General features: G+C 42.2%; 1 protein-coding gene across 1 annotated transcript; it reads left to right on the forward strand.

Annotated features, from left to right (window-relative positions):
- On the forward strand, window positions 1-27,052 carry SPP2 (secreted phosphoprotein 2). Its single transcript, XM_003278554.3, has 8 exons — window positions 1-166; window positions 266-390; window positions 8,988-9,110; window positions 10,402-10,512; window positions 16,610-16,664; window positions 17,295-17,345; window positions 19,854-19,949; window positions 26,764-27,052. The coding sequence occupies exons 1-7, from the start codon at window positions 94-96 to the stop codon at window positions 19,937-19,939; spliced, it is 624 nt and encodes a 207-aa protein (XP_003278602.1). The 5' UTR covers window positions 1-93; the 3' UTR covers window positions 19,940-19,949; window positions 26,764-27,052.
- Window positions 27,053-27,406: the final 354 nt, after the last annotated feature.

The raw sequence follows: 27,406 nt of genomic DNA on the forward strand, positions 1-27,406 counted from the left end.
AGTGTTTGATAAAGACAGCTCCTCTTAGGAAGAATTGTCATCCCCAAACACATAGAGAGACACTCTCTCTCGATTACAATCGTGATTTCCAGAATGGAGAAGATGACGATGATGATGAAGATATTGATTATGTTTGCTCTTGGAATGAACTACTGGTCTTGCTCAGGTAAGGTATTCACCAACCTGGCCACCTGCTCTGGATGATGCAGAGCCACGCTGGCGCCTGTATCTTGTCTCACTTTGCCCCATGTGCTTGCATGTCCAGGTTTCCCAGTGTACGACTACAATCCATCCTCCTTAAGGGATGCCCTCAGTTCCTCTGTGGCAAAAGTGAATTCCCAGTCACTGAGTCCGTATCTGTTTCGGGCATTCAGAAGCTCATTAAAAAGAGTAAGTGTACAATGTAATCTTCTCTGCTCCTCCTTCCAATGCTGTCTGCCTTTTGTCAGTTCATTGGATATACTTTTAAGAAATTTTCTCCAGTTTAAAAATGATAGTAGCTAGTCATCTCTTTCATACTGTCTCTTTTCTTTGACAGAGAAAGGATTTAATTACAATTTTTGTCATGAGGCTATCCAAACCACTTTTGATGATTGATTCTTCTGCTGTATTCTCCTCTCTAACCCTGTCTTCTGGTTCCCTGCATCCTGCTTTTGTACTTGAAGTCCTCATGATTCTTTCTGAGGTGTTTTATTAAGAACTTCTCATTTATTGGAAATGAGCCTCCTTTCAAATTCAGCAGTTCTGCTCCTAATACTTACTGGAAATAATCTGGCTTTTGAGCCAAAGAAATCCACCTTTCCTTGTCAATTTGGTAATAGTCTGTTTCCTCTTAGCTTTGGGAGCTAAAGAAAGAGTAATCACTTGGGCTTCCAGTGACTAAGTCTGTGATATGCAAGGAAAGAAATGTAAAAATATCCTTCAAAGGAAATGAGAAACATAAGCAGCAAGTCATCTCCCTTCTTCCTGTTCCCCAGGTAATTTCACTGCCTTATTATCATCTGCATGGGGCTCATTTGGAGGTAGGAATGAACGTATTTTCAAGCAAATTTAGGTTAAGGGGGGAGGTAGAGAGGTTCTATAAAGTTGCACGTCTTAGGAATGAAGGCTCTGTATAGCCAGGCAGCATGGGAATGAGAATGAAGACACGGCTGAAGGTCCAGGCAGCAGAGGCCAGATGGGCATTGCTTTCTCTCTGTCTGCCTGCTGCCTTCTCCCATCTCTCCTGGACTGACTCTTAGCTTGTTCCCTCTGCTACTCTGTGGAGCACATGGCTCATGGTTTCCTAGTTCTAGTCTCCAAATACAAGATATTCAGCTTGATCTTCAGAAACTGGCTCCTAGTTCTGTTTTCCAAATTTCAAGGGAAATGAATCAAAAGGACCCAGTTTTATTTTCTAGTTTGATTATAGTTCATGAAGACTACGGGCTATGCTTTTTTTAGGTGCCATTCCAGAATCATGGCCAGAGTGGGGTCACTTGCTCTGGATGTTGTGGTGTGGAGGCACTGGTCAGCTGCCACACCGAAGGTTGAGCTGCTCCTGGATCAGAATACAGAACCCCCTTTCCTTCCTTGTATCGTATTTCAAATGCCAGTTTCCATTGGCATTTAATGAAATCCACTTGTGGTGGTGTGGAATCGGGGTCTTGTTGCCAACCCTGCAGATGAACAGTTTAAATTTACTTTTGATTTAGCTATTGCTCACTACAGAAGAAAGTTGGCAGTTTATTAGATGAATAAGAGCATGAGGATAGATCCCAAGAGAACCAGTTACTGACACCCTGGAAATCTGGCCTGTGGAGATGAGCTATTGTGAGGCACAGCCACCAGAGCGTGTTCTGGCTCATGCACCATCTTGGTATGGTCACCCAGACTTGAGCCCAGACACACATGCACCTAAAAATAGATACAATTATATGTGATGTGTGTGACTCTTGATGAGCACACGAAAAAAGTTGCCTCTCCACCTCAGGTATACGGCTCCTTTACCTGGAGGTCTGCCTATTCTTGCCTCTCCCTAGCCTTTTCTGATTATTCAAATTCATTGGTCAAGCTACAGTCACTGTGCCCTCTTGTTGAGAACTCTATTTCTTCTCCCACTGGAAGGGAGATTCTCTTCCTTTGATCTCTCCTGGTGATATTTTTTCCTATTGGGAGTGTTTCATATTTTGATTTATGTTGTGTGTATTAACCATGTCTTCTATAAACACCCTATAGATGGCTCCAAATATACCAATTCTCTCTACCCCAGCAGACATGAGGGATACACTAAAAGGCAAAGCCCTCAGGAGAGAGTTGAGTGAATAGATCACTAGCACTGGGGTTACAAACAATTCACAAAAGAGGAAATACAAAAGACTAAGAAAGATTTGGAAAAGTATTCAACCTCTCTGATAGAAAAAATGTGCAGAATTAAAATAGCAATGTGAAAAAGAAGAATAACAAGGTAAAAGAATAACAGGGTAAAAAAACATCACAACTACTGCTCGAGAGTTTGTAATTTTGTAAAATTGTATTTGAAAAGCAAGTTGGAAATATGTGTTAAACATATTTACTAGCATGTTAAACGTTAAATTAGTAAATATTTAAAACTTTCAATTGCATAGTTTCACTTCTAAGAATATGTTCAAAGCAAATAAGTGGTTTAGTCATGAGTATTTGGGGGTACGGTTCAATCATTGTAGGGAGAAGGGTTGGGCCTTTCTGCTTTGCCCCCAGGTTTGCTTACCAAGCACAGTGATTTTCTACTAAGACTGCACATCATCATCGCACGGGAGCTTTAAATATTTCTGATGTCCAGGAGGGATGGTCGACTCCTTAAATCCCAGTCTCTGAGGGTGGGACTCATATTCTTAAATGTTCTCCTGCTCATTCTAATGTGTGGCCTGGGTGAAGAACCACTGGGTATTACCAACAGACCTAGATAAAATATTCTTGTAATTGATTTCAAGTTACTCACCTCCTGGGCTCCAAATCTGAAAAAGGATGAGAAAGGAAAAAATCCACATGACTTTAGCACTGATGGTTTTCTTGCTCCAACCTTGACATTAGGCTCACTTGGACTGTTCCCTCAGTGGACACGAGCAGAGAAAGGAAAGGTGGGCACTGGCCCTGTGCTGGGCAGGGGGAAGCAAAGAGGACAAGTTGAGCTGTGGTTTCATAGGGAGCAGTTTCTACCAGGGAAAGAGAGGGAAAGGAGATGGGGAGGGAGGGGAAGGGGAAGAAAGGGGAAGAGGAAGAAGACACAGTTAAATAAACCAAATTAATTTCCAATAGTGGAGAGTACCATAGAGGAGGGTAAGCAGGTTGACATGATAGGCCTTGCCTGAGGCAGCAGTCAGATGGGACAAGTGTCCTCTGATGTTGCATCTTTGAGCTAAGACTCACTCCAGTGACAAGAAGTTCCCACCATGGAAAGACCTTTTGAGGAATATTGGGGTGAACTGGCGGAGTCAGTGGGAGGGCCCTGAAGGATAAAAGACCTTGAGAGGGAGGCTGGCTAGAGCCAAGTGAGCCTGGGAGAGAAAGGTAGGAATGCAGAGAGGTCAGAGAGGTGGGCATGAGTGGGACATGCCTAGGTCGTGATTTTGAGGAGTTTGAGGTCTGTGTTAAGGGCAATGGGTAGCCCCCAGGGACACTTGCATTTGCAAAACATCTCTGCTTAGCTTGGGCCACCGTAACAAAGTGCCATGAACACATAACAAACCATGGTCTAGGTGGTGCATAAACAACACCAATTTATTTCTCAGAGTTCAGGAGGCTGAGATCCAGGATGAGGGTGCCAGCATGGTCCGGTTCTGGTGAGGGCCCTCTTCTGGGCTGCAGACTGCTGATTTCCTGTTGTATCCTCATATGGCAGAAAGAGAGCTAGCTAACTCTCCAGCCTCTTCTTATAAGGATGCTAATCCCACTTGTTTTTTATTAATTTTTTTTGCACACAAAACAATAAACATTTTCTAAAAATACATATAAACAAAAAGATGCATATCAAACATATTAGGAAGGTTGCGCATGGGAAGATGGGGAATAGAAATGGGGGGTGAGAATTAAAGAAAATAAATGAGAGAGGGACTTTGTATGGATCAATGATAATAACTCAATCCTCTATTTAACAAAGAAGAAGGAGAAGGAAGAGGAAGAAAAAGAAAGTTGGATAAAGGATCAGAAAGGGAGGAAAATAGAAAAAATTAGAGTATGACTCCAGGGTAGACCTGTTTTGTTGTCGCTGGGTTGGTTGGTTGGTTTGTCTGTTGTATTTTTCATATGTTTTGCCATGTTGGCCAGGCTGGTCTCGAACTCCTAGCCTCAAGTGATCAACCCGCCTCAGCCTCCCAGAGTGCTGGGACTACAGGCATGAGCCACCACGTCCAGCCCCTACATTGCGTCTGGCCTCCGTGGTAGACCTCCCAGACAGGGCGGCTGGGCAGAGGCGCTCCCCACATTCCAGACGGGGCGGCCGGACAGAGGTGCTCCTCACTTCCCAGATGGGGCGGCTGGGCAGAGACGCTCCTCACTTCCTAGACGGGGCGGTCGGGCAGAGGCGCTCCTCACTTCCCAGACGGGGCGGCCAGGCAGAGACGCTCCTCACTTCCTAGATGGGGTGGCGGCCAGGCAGAGGCTGTCCTCACTTCCCAGACGGGGCGGCCTAGCAGAGGTGCTCCTCACTTTCCAGAAGGGGTGGCCGGGCAGAGACGCTCCTCACTTCTTCCCAGACGGGGCGGCCGGGCAGAGGCGCTCCTCACATCCCAGACGGGGCGGCCGGGCAGAGGTGCTTCTCACTGCTAATCCCACTTATAAGCGCTCTACCTTGAAGACCTAATAACCTCCCAAAGGCCCAGCCTCCAAATATCACATCAGGGATTAGAGTTTCAATATACGGATTGGCGGCGGGGGACAAACAGTCCATTGCAATCTCTCTAGCTGCTGTGTGGAGTGGGGTGTGAGGGGAGAAACTGAGCATGGTGAGATGCTGGTGTGGGGTCTCAAGTCAGGGCAGGGAAGATGCGGGGAGAAGATAGATTTGAGGTACATTTGGAGGCAAAGCCATGGAGGTTTGGGATCCTTGAGGTCTCCATGCCTTATTTGTGTGTCCATTTTACCTTTCAACCTCTTTGCATTTTTTGATTTTTGGCTTTCTAAATTATTCTCAGCTAGCCATTTCTGATCTTTACTTTTTGTCCATTAATAAGGGATTCATTTGAAAAACCTAAGTGACCAGTGATGCCCTATTAGTGAGGGTTCTCCAGAGAAACAGAACCAATATGACATGCATACATATATAAATGGATGCATATGAATATATGAGAGAGAGAGAGAGAGACATTGAGAGAGAGAGAGAGAGAGATTTATTATAAGGAATTGCCTCACGCAATTTCAAAGGCTGGAAAGTCCAAAAGGAAAAAAGAAAATCTGATGAGGTAGGCCAGCAGGCTGGAGATTCAGGGATAACTTATACTTTAAATCCAAAGGCAGTCTGCCGGCAGAATTCCTTTCTGTTGGGAAGATTTCTGTCTTTATTCTATTAAGGCCTTCAACTGATTCGATGAGGTCCACCCACATAATGGAGGGTCATCTGCTTTACTCAAAGTCCATTGATTTAAATATTAATCCCATTCAAAGAATAGCTTCACAGAAACATTCAGAATAGTGTTGACCAAATATCTGGGCACCATGGTTCAGTCAAGTTGACAATATAAAATTAACCATTACAATTGTCAAATGGAATTGCTATGGGTCTTTTATTTTTATATATTTGTATTTCTTTTAAAAATAAAAACCAAAATGTAATCATTACAAAAAGTCAAAAAATACAAGAAAGGGAAAATGAAAAATAACATTCATTATCCATTTATCTGAGAAACACTATATCACCCATGAGAGCATATCCTTTTGGAGTTTTTTTATTCATATGAAGGTAAACAATGTATTTTTAAAGAAAAATAGGTCCATACTATAATACTGATTGTAAATTCCCATAATTTATTTCAGCAATAATGCTGGGTTTTTAATTTTCTCCAGTTGACTTCTTTCTTTTTTTGGAAATGAATTATTTTATTTTATGAGTATCTTGGTAAGTTTTTTTTACTATACTTTAAGTTTTAGGGTACATGTGCACAACGTGCAGGTTTGTTACATATATATACATGTGCCATGTTGGTGTGCTGCACCCATTAACTTGTCATTTAACATTAGGTATATCTCCTAATGCTATCCCTCCCCCCTCCTCAACTGACAAATGGGATCTAATTAAACTAAAGAGCTTCTGCATGGCAAAAGAAACTACCATCAGAATGAACAGGCAACCTACAGAACGGGAGAAAATTTTTGCAATCTACTCATCTGACAAAGGGCTAATATCCAGAATCTACAATGAACTCAAACAAATTTACAAGAAAAAAACAAACAACCCCATCAACAAGTGGGCGAAGGATATGAACAGACACTTCTCAAAAGAAGACATTTATGCAGCCAAAAGACACATGAAAGAATGCTCATCATCACTGTCCATCAGAGAAATGCAAATCAAAACCACAATGAGTTGACTTCTTATTGTTGAGCATTTAGGCTGTCCCCCATTTCTTGAATTACACAGAATAGAAATTTACTGGCAGAGAGTGAGTTCAAATGAAACAGCAAAAATGTTAGATGTTTCTCCCTATTCTTGAAAGACCCCTTCAAGATGCAAAAGAGATTGCAAAGTTATCTCATAGCTCAATAAAATGATCTGTACCCCCAAAAAGCCCACATTTTCATCTTTTCAGCTAAGCTTTTGTGTTGCCAGTTGCTTCCATCAAATTGCTTTTAGGTGAATTGCTGAAGCACACTCTGCAGTGGAGGGCCCCAAACAATGGACTTCAGTTAACGGGAGAGGTTTTTAGTTTTTAATTTTTTAATGAGACACAGATTTAACGTTCAATATATTAAAATTATAAATATATGAGGTAGTAATTAATGGCGATGTTGAGTTTTTATTTCTACTTGTTTTCAGAAAATTCTACTTTTATCAGCACTCATTATGTGTCCTATGTTAGGAGACATAAAGATCCCCATCCTAAGCTTGGAGTTTTGCCACTTTTTTTCCAAAACAAAATGTTCTGCATGTGCCTATTATTCCCTACTTGTAAGTAGTTCTTGCTCTCACAGAAAGAGCACTGCCTCCATCTCTCTCTTCCCTGGGCGGTACGTTCAATGTGCTGCTGACTTCAATTTGCTGCAAGGTGGGTTCAGAAACTAAGAGGGAAGAAGTGACTTGGATCCTGGGGGTGTTGTCAGGTACTGGACCATGGCGGGCTCCCCACTGGCTTCCTGCTGCCCCCTTGTTCCTGCCCCAATCTGTTTACCTTGCAGCAGCCACGGCAATTCAGGTGCTGCTCTTAAAACCCTGTGATAGCATCTCGCTGCAGTGAGAATGAAATCTAAACACCTTCCCGTGGGCTCCAAGACCATACCTGACACGCTCCATCTCTCCAAAGTCACAGTGTATGGTTCCTGCCTTGGTCAGGTTGCTCCAGCCACAAGAGTCCCCAGGGCATTGGCTCTGCTTTCTATTCACAGGATGAGCTTCTTCCCATCCTTCAAGGCTCAGTTTAAATTGGCCTTCCTTGGGAGGATTTTTCTGGCATTTTCTCTAAAACAGCTGCTTCCTTCCCTCACCCCCATTGCCATGTTGTTGTTTTTCTTGATAGCCCCATAACTATCTGGGATGATCTTGTATAATTTTCTTTGATGTGTCCACTGTGTGGCACCTCCTCTGGAATTTAAGCCACGTGGCATCTTCCCTGCTCTGCCTCTGGTGCTGAACACACAGTGAGTACTCAAGAAGTCACAGGACTTTGTGACATCAGAACTCCCCAGATTTGTCATGGAGTTTAGATTATTTTCCTTTGTGGAAAGGAGAATAAAATCATTTAAATTCATTCACATATCAGAACTGCTCAAGCAGGAAGCTAGGGCTGGAGAATGGTCTGTACTGCAGAGAGCATTTGTTGCTTAATTATTTATTTCAAGAATTATTAAAAAATTATGGAGCAATAGGAAAATGACACTTAGAAATATGTACAGTTGATTCTTCTTACTTGTAGTAGTTATGTTCTATAAAATTACCATTAACACTGAATTAGCAAACACAGAATCATTGCTCCTAGGGGAAATAGAAGGTTTGGTTCCTGTGAGCCTCGGGTCACAACATTTTCATCAACCCATCAATACTAACCTTGTTTTTGTGAGTTCCTGCTTAAAGATGCTTAAATTAATATATATTGTTGATTCATTAACATTGAACTCATGACCAACAGCACTGTGACTCCTGCCTGAACAAAGCTTACCTTACTCACATATTTTCCATGTCAGGTGCATCACAGCCTTGTGCTTTGGAACACTAGTGGGTTCTTCCACAGCAGGCTTGGGGGCCATCTTAAACACTAAAGCTACTAACAAAAAGCACAAAAATGCAAAAAAAAGCCACTAAATAGACCATAAAAAGCACACCTGTTTTCAATATGAGAGTTGAAACAAGAAGGAAGAATGTCTCCTTGTTCGGCTTCTATTGATAACATGCATGTTGGGTGACTGAAGATTTTTGTCATTCTGCATTTGTCCCTAGATGATTGCCAAAGTAAGTGCTACTAGTATTGATTTTGGGGTTACAAATAAATTTTAGTGAGTAGGTGAGTTTGCCAATATGGAATCCACAAATAGTGAGGATCAATTGTCACTGTAAAGTGTTAGAAGCAATACTGGCCTTGGAGTCAGAACACCTACATTCTGCTTCCATTTTTGTCACTAAACTACTGTCCGACTTTGTTAAGTCACTTTTCCTCTCTGGTCTGCAGAAGAAAGGCATGGAACTAGGTGATTGCTAAGATAATTTATTGCTTTCATGGTGGACGATTCTGTAATTTTTTTCTCATGGGGTAGAAAGAATGGTTTATAGCATCATAAACTTCAGAAATGCATTGATCACACTCTGATACTTTATTTTTGTGAAGGTTGAGGTCCTAGATGAGAGCAACTTGGTCATGAATTTAGAGTTCAGCATCCGGGAGACTACATGCAGGAAGGATTCTGGAGAAGATCCTGCTACATGTGCCTTCCAGAGGGACTACTATGTGGTAAGTGGGAGGAGACCCGTCCCAGAAACCAACAAAAGGAAAAGCCTCACTTCTTCCATGACCTGGAGTCACACAAAGACCTCGGTCGCTGCCTGGCTAGCATCTGGCCACACTGCTAACATGTGGACACGGTGTCCCCTGGTGGGGGAAGTGTTACTCCGTGGCTGAGCATTGAGCTGTGGAGTCTGAGATCCTGAGTGATCCTGACAAATTACTTTATCCCTAGTGCCTCAGTTTCCTGCTTTTTAACATGAGGATGAATTTGTATCAGGTAAAGTGAATACAACACCAGAGACAAATCCCAGACACACTTAAAATTCTCTTACAAAGGATTACGAAACATTGACTCTTCCTGGCACATGTCACATTCTTTTGCCGTTGACTGTTGAATGACATCTGTCTTCCCTACTGGTTCAGGCTCAGTGAGATCAGGAACATGGCATGTTCGTTTTCGTGTCTCTCATGACCAGAATGTGTACAGCACTGTTCCATGGTGAGCAGGTCCACGCAAACCTAACCCCAAAGGCCAAGGGAGCTGAGAGGCTGAAGAAAGAGGCTCCCAAATCCAGTTTCTCAGAAAAGCAAACAAACAAACAAACAAAAAACACTTCATAGGGACTAACAAACAGAACCCATGTCTTGGGTGGAGGTGAGACAGTGGATCCCTGTGCCATTACCTCCCAGATCCAGGGCTTACATACTTTAGGGAATTTGACCCAAGACCAGGATTTACGGTATGCACATGAAAGCGGAAATCTTAGAGGGATTCCCAGAAACGGGTTAATCAGAAGTCAGCATGGCAGATTGGCATCCAAGGTGGAATAGCTTTAGTCTCCACAGACACTTAGTCAACACCCATGGGCAATAATCCCATCTGAACAGGGCAACGCCAGCAGTCCAAAATTTGCTTTCCAAAGTGTTTGTATTCTGAGGTTCAAGCTCGTGGGTTTTGTTACTTAAAAGAGGATTGTTTGATTTGTTATTTGTTTCATGAAACTACTCACTGTGACTCTGTTTTACAAAGGACTCATACCAAAGTGTCGCAAGCTTCTATTTCTAATGAAATCTGAGGGCGAAGAAGAAGAGAGTGAAGTCCTATGGGGTTCTTCATCATTTCTTTTTGTCCGAATGAAAATTGACTCAGGGAAGCCCAGTTAGCACTCATGGGGGAAATGTTTGCTTTTCCTTGAGACTTGTAATGGGTCAAACAGCCAAGAGATGATTTACTTGATGGAGGCTATCCCTTTCCACAAGCAGCTGAAGAGAGAACTCACCACTTTGTCTTTTCCAGCCCACAGCTGTTTGCAGAAGCACCGTGAAGGTATCTGCCCAGCAGGTGCAGGGCGTGCATGCTCGCTGCAGCTGGTCCTCCTCCACATCCGAGTCTTACAGCAGCGAAGAGGTATGACTGGGGCCTTGTCTCCTCCCAGACCGCACCTCTTAGGGTCTGTGTGGGATTGTGAAAAACAGAGTGGTTTGCTGGGTAGCTGGGTCATCACCTGGGCTTGGGGACACAGAGCTCTGCTGACACAGTGGGATTCTCTCTTGGACACCTACAGCCTCATTGTCCACATCCCCTACTTCTCCCAGCTTATTCTTTCACTCTTGTATGTTCTCTCTCTTTCTCTCTCTCTCTCTGTCACACACACACACACACACACACATGCACACACACACATACACGCACACACACGCACACACACTTGATTTCCCTGGGATTGGGAAATGGCCTTCAAGTAACAATTAGCAAACCTTTAAAGTTTCAGATCTAAGTATGTGGCTCGCTGGCACTGTGGTTTAGTGCAATCAAGAAGGACATTTTTGTTGGACCAGGGTTCAAAACTATTTCTCAGCTCTGCAGTCCAGGTCAGGATACTTGACTTTCATTTAACCCTTATGATCCATGGCTTCTTCATCTGTTAAGTGCTAGCAGTCATAAAGACCACCTTATAGGTTGTCGAGAGAATCTGTAAGCTGATGGACATGAAGGATCTGGCCTGGCACTGGGATACTCAATGGATGGCAGGAACCTTACTTTTCCTCAATTGCATTGAAGGTGATTTGCAATAATACTGCAATATTAATAATATATATTTTTTTCCTTGAAATTATATTATATAAGTGTCCAATTATTGGCTGCTTTCCTTACTAGACTGTGTGTCTCATGAGGGCAGGGAATGTTTGTTTTTGTCAGCCTAGGACAATATGTTTGACACAGCTCACTAAATACTTGTTGTATAAATGCAAGAAAACTGGGGAGGAAATGGACAAGAATATGATAAGAAGAGGCCATCTCTTCACTTTAAACTAGGGATAAAAACATGACATATTATTTGTTCATGTGTAATAGGATAATATTATTGACAGATATTTTTTAAATATTTCCAACATTATGTGGACGATTCTGTCAAACATAATCTTTCTTTCCTTTTCATATTTTTGTTCAGTTTTTCAAGATTTAACTCTGTAGTGAAAATTACGTTAAAATATTATAAAATTTCTACTTCAAGAATTACATATAAAAGTTAGTTTTCCCATATAATTAATATACTCCTGCCTTACCTATTTTGTCTGGAGGTACATTTTAGAATTAGAAAGTAATGAAGCTAATGACTGAGACACTCCTATCGCAGAGGATGGCCTTATTGGTACAAAGAGGACTTCACACAGTTTATTAGGACTTTCTCCACAAAACGTTCAGTTGCGCACGGCCTTATTGATTGATCCCGTTCACACTGGCAACTTTTGAAGGTCAACTCCCAGGTGATCTCTGAACTTGTCCTGGAGCCATAGTTGAAGAACCTTCTTTTCTCAGTGCTGGGGCGAGTACCATGGGCCTCCTTTCTTAGACCCTATTGAAATATTTAGGAAGTCAAATACATTCTGCTGTAACACACTCATACACTGTGGCCCAGCTAACCAGAAACGACAAGGACCAAGCTTACCACTTCACAAATCTTTTGTTAGTCTTGATTTGTGGTTCATATGAGAAAAAAGACAGTGGGGAGGAAGACAAGCACAGTGCTAGCCTTTGTGGAGTTTATAGACACGTCTTGGGGAAAGGTGCCCACTAAGCAGGAAGTACCTTGACTATCAGGCAGGCACTGGGGGCCACATAGTGAGAGGAATGCATGTCACCTGGGGAGCAGACAGCTTCCCCCAGGAACTGACCTTCCAGCCAAGAACTGGAAGGAGGGTACAAGTCAGAACGAACAGGGCAGAGTGTGGAGAGGGAAGGGTATTTCAAGCATAGGGGAAATCAGGTGGGGTACCCTGAATTGCCAGGAAAGCTGGTGGGTTGAAATGGACAGAACTCCATTACAACAGGAATGAGAAAAACATGGGGAGACAGGCACAAGGTGGGGCTGGAGGAACATTAGCAGTCAAGATGGACTTTGAGGGTCTTGTCGAGGATGACTGGCTCTATCCTAAAGGCACAGGGGCTGTGAAAGGGTTTTAAGTGTGTGTGTGTTGGGAGCAGAGGAGGGTAACAGAATCAGATGATGAATAGATTGGAACTAGGTAAGAATAAATATGGAGTAAATATGAAATAAATAAGAGGTGAGAGAGAATGCTAACTGGGTCTAGGGCTTAGTAGTGAATGTTGAGAGAAATGGATTCTGGTTCATTTTATGACCTTTAACACAAAATGAATTTAGTAAATGGCCAGCTAAGTTAACGCCTCTTCCACCCCTGATTTGGAAAGTGGGTTCTGATTGTTTGCAAAGCCTACAAATCTGTTGCAGCTTTCTAATTGCATAGTGAAGACCACTCTCTTTTCTTCCAATTCCAAGTTTTCTAAGAAGACTCAGATATTAAGTTAGCCCTTGTAAAAAACTAGATCTTAAAATAAACTCCCAGGTTGCTTGTTCTTAAAGGTTAGGTGATCATAAACATTTTTGAGCAAATTTATTTTTTAAAATTCTCAAATTAAAAAATTCTACAATTCAAAAGAAGAGAAGAAAGCAGATAGAGACTTAAGTAATTCCTGGAAACTCTGTAATGAATTTCTTGCATGAAAGAGAGAAGAAATGAGAGAACAGCTGGTAATCATTTTCAGTGAAAAAAATGGTGACATTATAAATGTGAAAGACATTAGACTAGGATACATTTAGTCATAGAACAAATAAATTATTGTTGGAAGGAAGAAATAGAAGAAATAAAACTGAAAAAAACTCCCAGAGTAATAAAAATAAAGATCACTTGAAAAACATATAGAAAAATGTAGAAGAATTTCCAGAGTAAGGAATATAAGGTAAAGAAAAACAGAAGCCATGGCAAATAAGCCCCAAAATCCAAATTATGACCAATAAGGACTTAGAGTAAGTCTGGTAAGGACATAATGAAAGCCCTGAATATAAAATATTTGGACTTTCCATGACATAATTTTAAAAAGTATAGTAACAATAAAAAATTGAGAAAATAAATTTCTAAATTTGCAAATATTCTCCTATCATTAACTAAATAGATAGGTGAATTATCGGTAGTTTTTATTATTTCTTTTTCAATCCCGAAAGAGAAATGTGTAGAGGAGAAAAGCTTTCCTTATGGTGCATAAGCACTCACTCAACCTTGTACTGGTACAGGCGCCGTCAGGAGTACGATGCTGAAATGGTGCAGTGTAGTACAGTTGTAGGTTGGAGCTCTCTTCTTCTTTCTTCAGTTTCTAATAAGTGAGCTTGACTTTAGACAAATCCTTCTGATTTGGAGCGGATAGGATGAAGTCAGCTAGGGTTTCAGACACCAGACCCAAAATAGTCTAAGAGAGAGAAACTGAGGAAGAATAATGACAGGAATTCTGAGCTCAGGGGAGGGGTGAGGGGCATTTAATTTATTTACTGCCTTTCATTTCAAAACATAGATATTCAACTAGAAGTAGTCTAAGCCAAAAAGAGGTAATTCCCTGGATCACATTCCCAGAAAGGAAGGAGAGAAGTTGGCTTCAGGGACAACTCTACTTAGAGTCCTTCAGTCCCGTATGTGCCACATTCTTCTCCTTCCCTTTCTCTCCAGGCCTCCCCTCCCCTCTGCCCCTCCCTCTTCCTCCTCCCCCTCATTTCCTTTTCTCTGTCTCTCTTCCTCCCTTTCCTCTTCCCTCTCCCTCTCCTTCTCCTTCCTTCTCTGCCTCCTCCATCTTCTCCTCCTTCCTCTCTGTCTGTCTCTGTCTCTCTGTCTGTCTCTGTCTCTGTCTCTCTGTCTGTCTCTGTCTCTGTCTCTCTGTCTCTCTCTCTCTCTCTCTCTGTCACTGTGCTTCCCACACTCCACGCCCACCCTTACTGCAGAGAGGCTTTCTCCTTGCAGCAGGAAGTAAAGCCTCAAGCTACTCCAGACTTATGTCCTCTGTACTTAGGAGGGAAAGGAGGCATCTCTCTGTTGCCAGTTAGAGAAACCTCTCGGCATTCCCTCTATTGGCCTGGCTTAGGTGTCCCCTCTTTTTGTTCTTTTATACATATAACTTTATTATTAATTTATTTTAAATTTTATATATTTACTTGTGTACAATGTGATGTTTTGATACCCCCCTTTAAAAATACATTTTGGTGGAGATATAATTTATATACCATAGAATTCACCCTTTTAATGTGTACAGTTCAGCGGTTTTTAGTATATTCGCAACTGCCACCACCATTTAAATCCAGAACACTTTCGTCCCGCGAAAGAGAGACCCCAATAACAGTCATTCTCTATTCCTCATTCCTCCCAACACCTGGCAACCACTAATCTACTTTGTGTGTCTATGGATTTGTCCACTCTGATCATTTCATACAAATGGAATCATACAGCCTGTGTTCTTTTGTGACTGACTTGTTTCACTTAGCATAATGTTCTAGAGGTTTATCCATGTCGTAGCATGCATCAGTGCTTCATTCCTTTGTATTGTTCCATTTTACAGAGCCACATTTGATTGATCCATTCATTCGCTGATCGATATTTGGTTTATTTCTCCCTTTTTGGCTATCATAGATAATGATGCTAGAAGCATTCATGTGCAAGTTTTTGTGTACACATGTGTTTAATTCTCTTGGAAACAGAATCCCTGGATCATATAGTAATTCTATGTTTAATGACCGCATAGTGACTTTACGTTTAACTTTTTGAGGAACTGCCACATTATTTCCATAGTAGCTGTACCATTTTACATTCCCACCAGTAATGTATGAGGATTTCAGTTTCTATACATTTTTGTCAATACTTGTTGGTCCTGTCTTTTTTATTTTAGCCATTCTAGTGAGTGTGACATGGTATCTCATTGTAGTTTGTTTTTGTTGTTGTTGACAGAGTCTCACTCTGTCACTCAGTCTGGAGTGAGACAATCTCGGCTCACTATAACCTTTGTCTCCTGGGTTCAAGCAATTGTAGTGCCTCAGCTTCCCAAGAAGCTGGGACTACACGTGTGTGCCACCATGCACGGCTAATTTTTGTATTTTTAGTAGAGACTGGGTTTCGCCATGTTGGCCTGCCTGGTCTCCAACTCCTGGTCTCAGCTGGTCTGCCTGCCTCGCCTCCCAAAGTGCTGGGATTACAGGCATGAGCCACTGTGCCTAGCTCTCATTGTGGTTTTAATTTACATTTTTCTAATGAGTAATGATTGGCCATTACACATCTTCTTTGAAGAAATGTCTATTCAAATCCTTGCCTATGATTTAATTGCACTATTTATCTTTTTATTTAGTTATTTTGAAATATTTTCTCCCCCTCTGTGGGTTGTCTTTTACTTTCTTGATGGTGCCCTTTGAAGAGCAAAATTAAATTTTGATGAAGTCCGGTTTATTTTTTGTTTTGTTGTTTCTGTAGTCTTACATTAGGTCTATGATCTATGTTGACTTGATTTTTGCATATGACGTGAGGAAGGGGTTCGACTTCATTCTTTTGCATGTGCATATCTGGTAGTATCAGCACTATCTGTTGAAAAGAATGTTCTTTCTCTCTTAAATTGTCTTGGTATGTGTCCCTTCCTGGTCCAATTAGTGTGATGGAGGCCAAGAGATTACCTGACTGTTCAGGACGGGGAGGACAGCCTACCAAGACTCTTGGTAGAAAGACTGTGAGCCAAGCAACCACTTTACTTTGTGATGATTGCATGGACTTCTAGTGGTTTCATGAAAACTTCTTGCAGACACCTTTTCCTACTGAACATATTACGGTGACTTTGTACAGAGAAAACTCTAAAATTTGACCTAAACTTAGTCTATGTGCAAGTCTGTGTAACAGGGTTTTGCTTTTCTGGAGGTTGGCAATGTTTGGGAGTACATTCTCAGTCTGGGGGAAAGATCTGTGGGTAATTTAAACTTCACGTAGGTTGCTCTTCCCCATGTGCTTTTTTAGACTTATATGTTTGATACCATATGAAGTTATTTAATATAACGTATTGCCTATTTCATTAAAAATGGATTATATAACATATATCAGAGTCTTCCAGATGACATTTACATTTTTCAGTGTCTTTCCTTTTTCTTTCTTTCATGTGCTGACACGTCCCGATGCCTGAATTTCTTCAGATGATTTTTGGGGACATGTTGGGATCTCATAAATGGAGAAACAATTATCTATTTGGTAAGTTAAGATCTGTTCTTTTTATCTTTTTTTAAAAAATAATTCCATATTACAACTCTTTGCTAGTGAGTTATTTAAAACTAGAAATACATATGTATGTAGTCTTGCAACAATTACAGCCATAGAAAATTAACATTTTGTTTTGCTTTTGCTTATTTTTTATCACGAGGTAATAATGATACAACTATTCACTTAGATATTCCTTTGTATTCACAACAGAGCTTTTCCATAGATAATTCCATGTGATGGCCCCAACATCTCTGCCAAGTAAATGGAGCCAGTGTTGGTTTTCCCCTTAAGAATGTGTAGCTGGGGGGATCAGAAGTAAACAGGCTGAATTCTATCATCTTTCAGCCATACAACTAGATCTGATCATCTCTTTGAATGTCTTGGTTCAGGGACGAAGGGCTCTCCTTCTTTCTTTTCTTGTGTGGCTTTTAATACAAAGTGGGTTGGGTTAGTGTTCTATGATTTAGGAGGCATTTTTCCTATTAGTGCTGACGGCAATAAAACTCAGTGGTGATCTCTCACTGCTTCTTTGCTTAAGAAGCATATTTGTGGCATTAATAATAAAGTCATAGAACATTCTGGAGTAGTGAGAGGAGTCTTATGATCATTACTGTGTTACAGGTCTCATTCCAGATGAGTCCATAAGTGAACAATTTTATGATCGGTCACTTGGTAAGTGGTTTCTTTCCTGCTGTGCCACTAGACCCTTTTCTGATCAATCTGGACTCCTGAGAAATCCTATTTCATAGCTGTTTCCTGTTTCATGGGGGTTAAATCTCTGAAATACAAAATATTTTAAGTAAAAAATGAATAGTAGGGCCGGGCGCAGTGGCTCACGCTTGTAATCCCAGCACTTTGGGAGGCCGAGGCGGGTGGATCAGAGGAGATCGAGACCACAGTGAAACCCGTCTTACTAAAAAAAAAAATAAAAAATTAGCCGGCGTGTAGCCCAGTACTAGACTGAGCAGGAGAATGGTAACATTGCATGAAACCTTGCCTTTGGCAAATCAATTAATAAAAAAGGTAGCCTTGAGGCACTAACTGACTTAAAAGTTACCAAGAATCAAAATATCAAATCTGGCTCAGGAAATAAGCATTCACCATTTTTTTTTTCCTGACGCTCTGTGGAGCATTTCAAAAGTAGCATGAACTCTAATAATCTTCTATTTTTAAACTAAAAAATTTAATTTTTATGGGTACATAGGAGGTATACATATTTATGGCATACATGAGATATTTTGATAGAGGCATACAATGTGTCTAATGATCTTCTTTTTGCCATACTCAACCAAACTTCTCACCAAATAAATGAAACAAAGTTATTTTGTCCCTCTCCTGTACAGATCAGTTTTCTCATTTGGTCCTCATGATAGCCCTGTCAACCAGGTGTGTTACCTACTTATATAGATAAAGAAAACAGTAAGAACTCATGGCATTAATTGGCATATGCAAATTGTCTACCCTTTACTAATTGCTTAACATAATTTTCTTCTTCAGTGTCACAACCATTCTGTGAGGTAGCACTGTGTTCTTTCCCATTTTGTAGGTGAGCTAACTGAGGCTTAGTGAGTTTCTGTAATCTGCTTGTGGCTACATTGCCAATGTAGGACTTTAATCAGGTTTTGTCAGAATCTAAAACCTGTGCCTGTTTCATGTTGCCTCCCAGAAGAGCTGTGAAATCCGCCTGATGTTCAGCATTCCCCATTAAAATGAATAACACAGATATTAACATTTCAATGAGCTCAAAGTCTGACCTTCGTTAGGCATACTCCAGTTTATTTGAAGTGCTAGAGCTTATAATCTGATGCTTGATTTTTTTTTAAATGCCTGTTTTATACCTCATCCAAGTTGTCACTTTGGGAGAATATACAGTTATTATAACAGCATGACCACTGCTGAAACGTTTTTATGAGCTTTTGTTTTAGAATTGTCTTCAGAATCCATGGCTTTTTTTTTTTTTTAAATCTCTGTACTGGTGGCAAAGATTTGCCCTTGGATTTGATGTTGGGAATATTCAAAAGATATTTGGAAATAAATCTGATTAATCAGATTAATAATCAACTTGGGTGTGTTGGTTATCTATTGCTATGTATCAAATTACCCCAAAATTTGGCAGCTTAAAACAATACATATTTATTATCTCACAGTTTCTGATGGTCAAAGACCCAGGAGAAGCTTAGCTGGGTGGTTCTGGCTCAGAGTCTATCAGAAGGTTTCAGACAAGATGTTGACTGGGCTGTGATCTCATCTGAAGCTTGACTGGGGTTGAAGGAGCTACTTCCAAGCCCACTCACATGTTCTTGGGAAGCCTCAGTTCTTCACAGGCTGGTGGACCAAAGGCTTCAGTTTCTCACCATATGACCTTTCCATAGGACTTCTGAATGTCTTCAAATCATGACAGCTGGATCCCCCCAGAGATGATGATTTGAGAGAAAGAGAGAGAGAAAGAGAGAGAGAGAGAGAGAGAATGAGCAAGCAAGAGCACTGAAGGCAAAAGACACAGTCTTTTATAAATTAATCTTGGAAGTGATATATCATCACTTCTGCATAGTCTATTATTAAACACACAGGCCAATCCTGCCCCAATGTGGGAAGGGACTGCCCAGGAGTGTGAATATCAGGAAGCCATCTTGGAAACTAATTATTGTATTGGACAAATGCCATTTGGGACTAAAAATATTATATGGATATAAATTAATGTGACCAATTCTTTTATATATCTCAGAAGATATTTCTAAGCCAAAATCTTAAAAACACATTGGGCCTGGGAGACTATCATTGACACAGAAGTGCAGTTGTCTTAGAGACTGCTTTGAACATGATGATTTAATTTAATTCAACAAATATGTGTGACAAACACTGGGTAGATCCCATGGAGGACTGAAAGATAAATGTGGTAGTTCCTGCCCTTGAGGGCATCCATGGTAGCTGAGACGTCACATGTAGTAATGCAGAGTGGGGAGAAATGAGCACTGGGCCCAGCTGTAACACCACACAAGAGAGAAGGAGAGAGAGTGGAATAAGGAAGGTGAAGTTATCACGCCCTCAGGTATTCTCATGGCAGATGGGTTCAGGTTATGAATGTCACAATCCTTCTCATTAATTTGTAGTAACATTGTCCACGCTGTCTCAGATCTTGATGTGACTGACAGAGCCTATGCTTCCCTTTTCTATCTTTAGAGATCATGAGAAGGGTATTGCCTCCTGGAAACAGAAGGTACCCAAACCACTGGCACAGAGCAAGAATAAATACTGACTTTGAGTAACAGCCTTGAGGTAAGAAAATGCAGGTGCACACATGTGTATTTAGAAATAGAAGCTATGTGGAGTGAATGCCTTAAAACTGCCGACCTCCAAATATCTGCAATGTGCTATTCAAATCCTTGCTTTTTGGCTTCTCTGACCTCCTTCCCAAGACTTCTCCTCAATTGCCTCTTCAATCTCATGCACCCTCAATCTTTTTCCCATGACATTTCTATCTGTTGCCACTGATGTGATCAAGTCTGTCCATCTGAGGAGCAAACAAACAGTAAGGGCACAGCCCCTTCTTTTGGCCCATCTCATCCATCTAAGCAACTGCCTTACCCCCATCCTTCCTTCCCTGCTAAACTTTTTGACACAATTGTGGTCTCTGGTTGCTTCCTCAACCTCCTCACCTCACATCTATGAAATCTCATCTAGCTTCCTTTTCTGGATGTGTACTTTATTTATTATTTTATTCATTTATTTTTCCAGAGGGAGTTTCACTCTCGTTGCCCACGCTGGAATGCAATGGCATGATCTTAGCTCACTGCAACCTCTGCCTCCTGGGTTTAAGCGATTCTCCCACCTCAGCCTCTCTAGTAGCTGGGATTACAGGCTCCTGCCATCACGCTCAGCTAATATTTGTATTTTTAGTAGAGATAGGGTTTCACCATGTTAGCCAGGCTGGTCTCAAACTCCTGATCTCAGGTGATCTGCCTGCTTCAGCCTCCCAAAGTGCTAGGATTACAAGTGTGAGCCACCACGCTTGGCCGGTGTATACTTTAAATACTGGTGAGCATTTGTATGATCTTAGTTTAATTCTTTCCCTATTCTGTAGATTACTCTTTTATCTCTTCTTCTTGCTTGACTTTAACTATCAATGATGCATAACTATTTCCAAACACATGTCTCTTACCACACTCTACGTCCTGATCCAGGCCTTGATATCAACTGCCTATTGGATGGCGTTGCCATTGTGTATCCTGGGTGTCCCTGAAACTCAACTAGCTTCCTGACAAGCTCCCTTTCTTAATTGATGGCATTACCATCCACCTAATTTGCTCAAGCTAAAAATCTTGAGGGCATCACTGACTCCCCTTCATCCTTCATCTTCTTGGAACGTACACTGAGGTCCAGTCTTATTCATTTCTCCCACACATTTCTCTGGCATTGGTCCATCACTTCACTACCATCACCAATGAACTATTGATTGTATTCTTGCCTCAGGTTCTGATCCCACACTGTCTACATTGCTTGCTGTCTTCAGGTTTATTGTGAAACACGGAGGAGACTCTGATCCTTGCCCCATATAAACTAATGCTTGCTTCACGTGTGGGACTGAGCAGAGGTGGGCAACAGCCAGACGCTCGGCCAAGAGGAGGAACAGCCTATCTGCCCCAGCTCTATAGAAAGCTAGAGACGGAGTCCTGGTTTATCATACTGGCACTGAGCTTCATGGAGTTTCACACGTGTATAAATTCCCAGTTACTAGGGATGGGATTGGAGCAAATGTAGCTATCATGAAGGGCACACATAAGAGGAATCTCAAGATGGAATTATAGATGTCGATTCCTTGCATAAGTATTTTACATGCACACATGTGCACACACAAGTTAATAATGAAGCTGGAGTGTTCCTGGGCTTTACAGTCTGCATAACAGTGCATGCTTTCAGGATAAAGTCCAAACTCCCAGTGTACCTCACCATGGCCTTCATGACCTGGGTCTGGCCACATCTCTAGCCTCACCTGGCCGCTCAGCTTCTGAGACACTGAGGTACTTGCAGCTCCTCTGGCTGCTGCCTCTACTGGGACCATCCACCTGACTAGTTCTGTCTCACCGTTCAGGTCCCAGCTCAGTTGTCGCTTCCCTTTGGAGGTCTACGCTGACACCACAAACCACCACCACGGAATCAGACATGATGTCCCTTTTTGGGCCTCTGTAGGTTCCTCATCACAGGGCACTGCCATTGGTTGTTTCCTGTCACCCATCTGACTACCAGACTCCCCAAGAGGAGGTCTCAAGGAACTTCAACTGCCACTGTCCCCAGTGAACTGCACACAGCCCAGCACACTCAATAAATAGCGCTCAGTAAATATTTTTTAAGCGAATGAAATCCTTCACTTTGGGTTCTTGAAATTCTTTTACCAAAAACATCAGTTAAGCATGGTATAATTAATTTTTAACCATTGAAATTTGAAAGAAGTCAACTGACATTTTACTAAAATAGAAAGGAAATTCACCAGTGAGGCCTTCTTGGATGAAAGACACAAATGGTAGGTTTTCTTTTTAATGTATGGCACAACTCTAAATATAAAAACCAGCTCCATACTGAGATCAAGAATCTACTCATTATGAAGCAACAGATGCATCATATTCCTTTTTTATAAATGTAAATGATATCTTCTTTTTTTCTTTACAGAACATCACGGGTTGGGGGCAGGGAGGATAGAGTTCTCAATGGATAGGCTGTATTTTGTTTATTAGTAATATGATAACGTTGGATGTGTATACATATGTGTATTGCAATATAAATTCATCATCTGATTTTTTATGAAGAAATTGATCACTCAAACATTTATTTTTAAAGACAGCTGCAGCCCTGACCTGGACATTGGATTTGACTGAAGTCCCAGTTATGTCTCTGCCCTCCCGTGACCTTTAGCAGGGCGGGTTTCTACACTGTGCTGGGTTCTCTGAAATCACAGAATGAGGCTGGTAAGGCCGGCACAGTGGGTCTAGTGAGGCGGTCAATCTGATGGGATCTGGAATCCACGGGTGTGGTTCTGAGCCTGCTCTCCCATCTGTAATGGTGATCCAGTTCCTTAACCTCTCAGGGTGCAATTCCTTCAAGGGTTTATTATTACTTTTTGCTTTTTCTTGTTCATACTAGACCATAAGCTTCCTTTTTATTTTGAGACAGTCTTGCTCTGTTGCCCAGGCTGGAGTGCAGTGGCACAACCTCTGCTCACTGAAAACTCCACCTCCCAGGTTCAAGCAATTCTCCTGCCTCAGCCTCCCGAGTAGCTGGGATTGCAGGTGTGCACAACCACGCCCAGCTAATTTTTGTATTTTTAGTAGTGATGGGGTTTCACTATGTTGGCCAGGCTGGTCTCAGACTCCTGACCTCAAGTGATCCACCCACCTTGGCCTCACAAAGTGCTGGGATTACAGGCATGAGCCACCATGCCTGGCCGACCATAAACTTCTTGAGGATGCATTCTTCTTGTTAATTATTGCAGTTTTACAAGTAAAAATATTATTAATGATATGTCTATATGAAATTATTAAAAATATCCTTTGTCCGTTTCACAGGGCTAAGAACAGTGTATAGAATACAATCAATCAGATTGGGAGGAAAGAATGAATGAATGCATGACCAGAAACAAAATTACTCTTTTGAAATTGTGAGTGACATTTTTCCACTGGGGAGCTCTTTGAAGGTAGAGACTTGGGCTATTTGTTATGAAATCCCCAGAGCCCTAAACACTGTTCTACGATTCTTTCATGTTGCCAGAAAATGATTTAATATATGAGTAGATAGTGAAATGCAATATTTAAATAAAATACTCTGAATTTTTTTCTTATTTATTGCTCTAAGGTAGGAAATGTAGAAAATCAGGTCCCAACTCTCATGTTGAAAAAATCTCTTTGAGAATCTTAGACTTTCTTATCTTTGTAGCTGGAATAGTTCTGACTTTTCAATTATGTAGTGGCCAGAAGACCCTCAGCACCCAAACCATAGCCGCGTGAGTGATGCATTTTTCTTTATGTCACAATCTTGATTATTAGTGTGAAGTTCCTAAACTATGCCCAAGAGCAGCAAAGGGGGCAGTTCCTATTGAGGCCTTTTGTCAATAAGGGCATAGTGAAAAGAATAAGTCTCATGATTTTATCCATTTATTCAACAAATGTTCATTAAATGCCCCTCTATGCCCGGCCTCTGTGCCCATGAACATCACAGCTCTCAAGTATGCCTGGGTCTGTGTTTGGACCCATCTCATACATTCTCTTGCATAAACCTTGGAACAATCAAATGAGGTTTTATTCCTGTTGTTCTCTCTGTTTCATTGAGGAGGAAGCAGAGGCATTTAGAGGCCCCTGCCCTCAGAGATAGTGTTAGGATTGGAATTGAACTCTTGATGTCTGTCTGTTTCCAAAGCCTCTTCTCTTTTCCTTCCTGTTTTCCTCATATCTCTGTATTTAAAAAAAATAGTATGAGAGGGCAAAACTTCAAGGCTTATTTGTTTAAGAAGCATTTGTCATGCATTGGGTGAAACTAGAAATGTAGTCACCAGCTAGATGGCAAAGACTTTAATTGATTGGAAGTGTTAGCAACATATCTGCTTATCATCAACTATGTGGAAGGACTGGTCCCTAAAACCCGCACCACCTCCACCAGCTTTCTGAGTGATTTCCACTTTCAGGTGTCAGACTCATTCGTGACAACTTCTTGTCATGGTCTCCCATGACAGCCCCCCTACTGAAGGGAGCCAGATGCCCCACAGAAGACAGAAAAGATCCAACCAAGACTCCAGAGGCAGAGACATGGCTATGTGCAGTTGTATTCATTTACATTTTCTCTGATTCACATTCACAGCACACTCTATTAGTTGCTGCATCAAGTAGAGCTGGTTCTTATTGTCTGAGGCAGCTATGGTCTATAAAGTTGCTTCAAACATTGAATTAGTGAATACTAAACTATCGCTCATATAGGCAATAGAGGGTTAGAGTTCTCTGAGCCTCTGTTCCCAACGTTTTCCTCAACCGATTAGTATATAACCTTGTTTTATGTGTGTTTCTGTTTAGAAGCCATATTTAATAGATACTGTTGACTCATTAACAATGAACTCATGGCCAACAGCGCTATAACTCATGCCTGAATGAAGCTTCTCTAACACACACATTTTCTCTGTAAGGCACATCACAGCCTTTTTGCACTTAGAAACACTTGACAGCACCATACTTGGGGGCTATTTTAAACAATGACATCATCAACAAAAAGCACAAAAATGCAAAAAAAATGGGGCACTAAATAGACCATGAAAAGGACACTTGTTGACAGCAGGAGAGCTGAGACATGGAGGCAAAGCGTTGCCTTGTTTGACCTCAGCTGGGAAGGTGTGGGTAGGATGACTCCAAGGTTTTGCTTCTCCGTGCCTGTCTGAGAATGAATGAGAAAGCACCATGACTACTGATTTTGGGGTTTCAAATAACTGTTAGTGAGCAGTGAGTAGGCAAATTCACAAATACAGCATCTGTGACTAATGAGGATTGACTGCTGAGTGGGTTCCTGGCCCCTCGTTCATCCCTAGCTTCTCATTACTCTCCGTTGGTCTCTTCTCATCCTGTCTTTTTAAAAACACCATCTGCATTAGTTCCCCAGGGCCTCACGCAGTCTCTCCTCCTGCATCCGACACCGCCCTGCTCTGTAGCCACTTCACGGCTATCCTATCCCCATGTTCACCCCTTCTCCTCCTGGACCTCATGGCCACATTGGATGTGGGTGACCAATCCTTCTTGAAACCCTCTGACCTCTGAGATTTGGTCCCCTCTCAAGCCAAGACTTCTTACTCTTCACAGACCGGCTTCTTCCTGCTGCCCCTGAAACCATGATGTTCCCCAGGGTTCCAGCCTCAGCTCTCCTTCTGCTCATGGCCTTCCCTCTCCTAGGTGATGCCAAGCACCCCCAGGGCTTTGACACCCAGCCGTCTGGGGATTCTTCCCCCCTCCTCCACACTGTCCCTCCAGCCTGGACTCTAAGCTCGAATCAACGGCAGCCTGCCAGACACCTCCGTCTGGGTATTCCACACCACGTTCAAAAAGCGATTCTTCCCTCGGAGACTCACCCTTCCCCGTCTCCAACTCATCTTCCAAGGTCCCCCAGGCCTGAAGCAGATGCATCTTAGACCTCCTCCCCACCTCACCCAGTTGGTCACTGAGGTTTGCTAATCCTTCCTCCGAAATGTTTCACAGCTCTGTCCTCTTCGCGCTGTTGGCTCCAGTTCCCGCTGCATCTCTAGCCTGCTATGTTCAGCATTTTCTTGGTGGCTGTGTCTTGTCCCCCTCAAAGGCACCTGTGCACTGTCATCAGAGTCGTCTTATAATGAGTCCGGGGCCTTGCTGTGCTGGAGGATGGGGATGAGCTCCCCCAGAGTGTGCGCCTCAGCAATCCTCGCCCACACACCCGCAGAGTGCTCCCTGTCTGTCCCCAGCCTTATGTGCTGCTTCTGTCTCCCAAGTCACGTGGGAGAGCCTCACACAGCTGACTGTTCTCCCGGGGTCCCAGTCTGGGTCTCACCTCCACTCTCAGGCCCGCTCTGCTGAGATACAGTATCCCCGCCCCATTTTATCCTCCGAGTTCACCTTACATGTCCTCTCCAGGAACCCTTTTCCTCGGGTTTCTGGCACATAGGTGTCTCTGGAATTGGCATTTACCAAGCTGTACTCTAACTACTTCCACCCCCTTCACTAGGTTGTGGGAGGTTTTTGAGGTCAAAACTATGCCTCATTGATCTTTGTAACCCCCAGCAAATGCTCAGTGCATACATGTTTATTGAACAGATGAATTGATAAATGGATGAATGGCTGGATGGCGTATCTTGATCTCCAGCCCCACACCTGCACACGGTGGCAGCTGTGGCCAGCCTACTCTTTTGCTTTTGCTTGGTTCCTTCCTTCCTGACCTTACACCACAAACACCTTCATAGACCCACATGGGGACCAACACCTGGCTGAAGCCTCTGCTTGGGGTCTCTTTGATTCTTCCCTTTATGAGAGATTTGAGCTTCCTTTCTGGGGCTGTGTATCTGCTCCCCAGACCCAGTTACCTGTTCTTCCTCCTGCAGGTGTCTCTCGCCCTTTTGATTTGTTCAACGAGCTGCTGCTTCGCATAGCTGCTCTAGTATCTGGTATCATCGGATCTGGTTTTGAATAATGCCAGGAGTCCTGGGTCCCTGGCCTCCAAAGCTGGAATGTGAACGCATGCCACGGTGGTCTGACCCTCACGCTGCTTTTCTCTTAACAGCAAAATGCAATGGAAGGAAGAGAAGTTCCAACAAAGAATGATTTTGTGAATTCTGTGATTTTTCTTCTGATCAGTTTCAGTCTGGAATAAATGCCTTATTTTTCCCGTAAGACTTTTTCTTTCATTGCCTGGTTGTTGTTTTTGTTGTTTTTTAAAAAGTAACATTAACTATGAAATTTTTCAATGAGAAACTACTAAGATTGGTATTAGCTAAGAATTTTAGGAGTTGAGGACTCTCAAAGTGACTGGTGTATTTCAGGTCAATTTACCATGGTTGTAAATTTCTTGTTATTAGAAAGGCAAGCAGCTCCGTGTCAGAAGAGCTCTGTCTTTCTCTTTATGTCTAATTGTTTTTTTTTTTTTTTTTGAGACGGAGTCGCACTCTGTTGCCCAGGCTGGAGTGCAGTGGTGCGATCTTGGCTCACTGCAAGCTCCGCCTCCCAGGTTCATGCCATTCTCCTGCC

Source organism: Nomascus leucogenys, chromosome 22a, assembly GCF_006542625.1.
Source record: "Nomascus leucogenys isolate Asia chromosome 22a, Asia_NLE_v1, whole genome shotgun sequence".
In the NCBI taxonomy this organism is placed as follows: Eukaryota; Metazoa; Chordata; class Mammalia; order Primates; family Hylobatidae; genus Nomascus; species Nomascus leucogenys.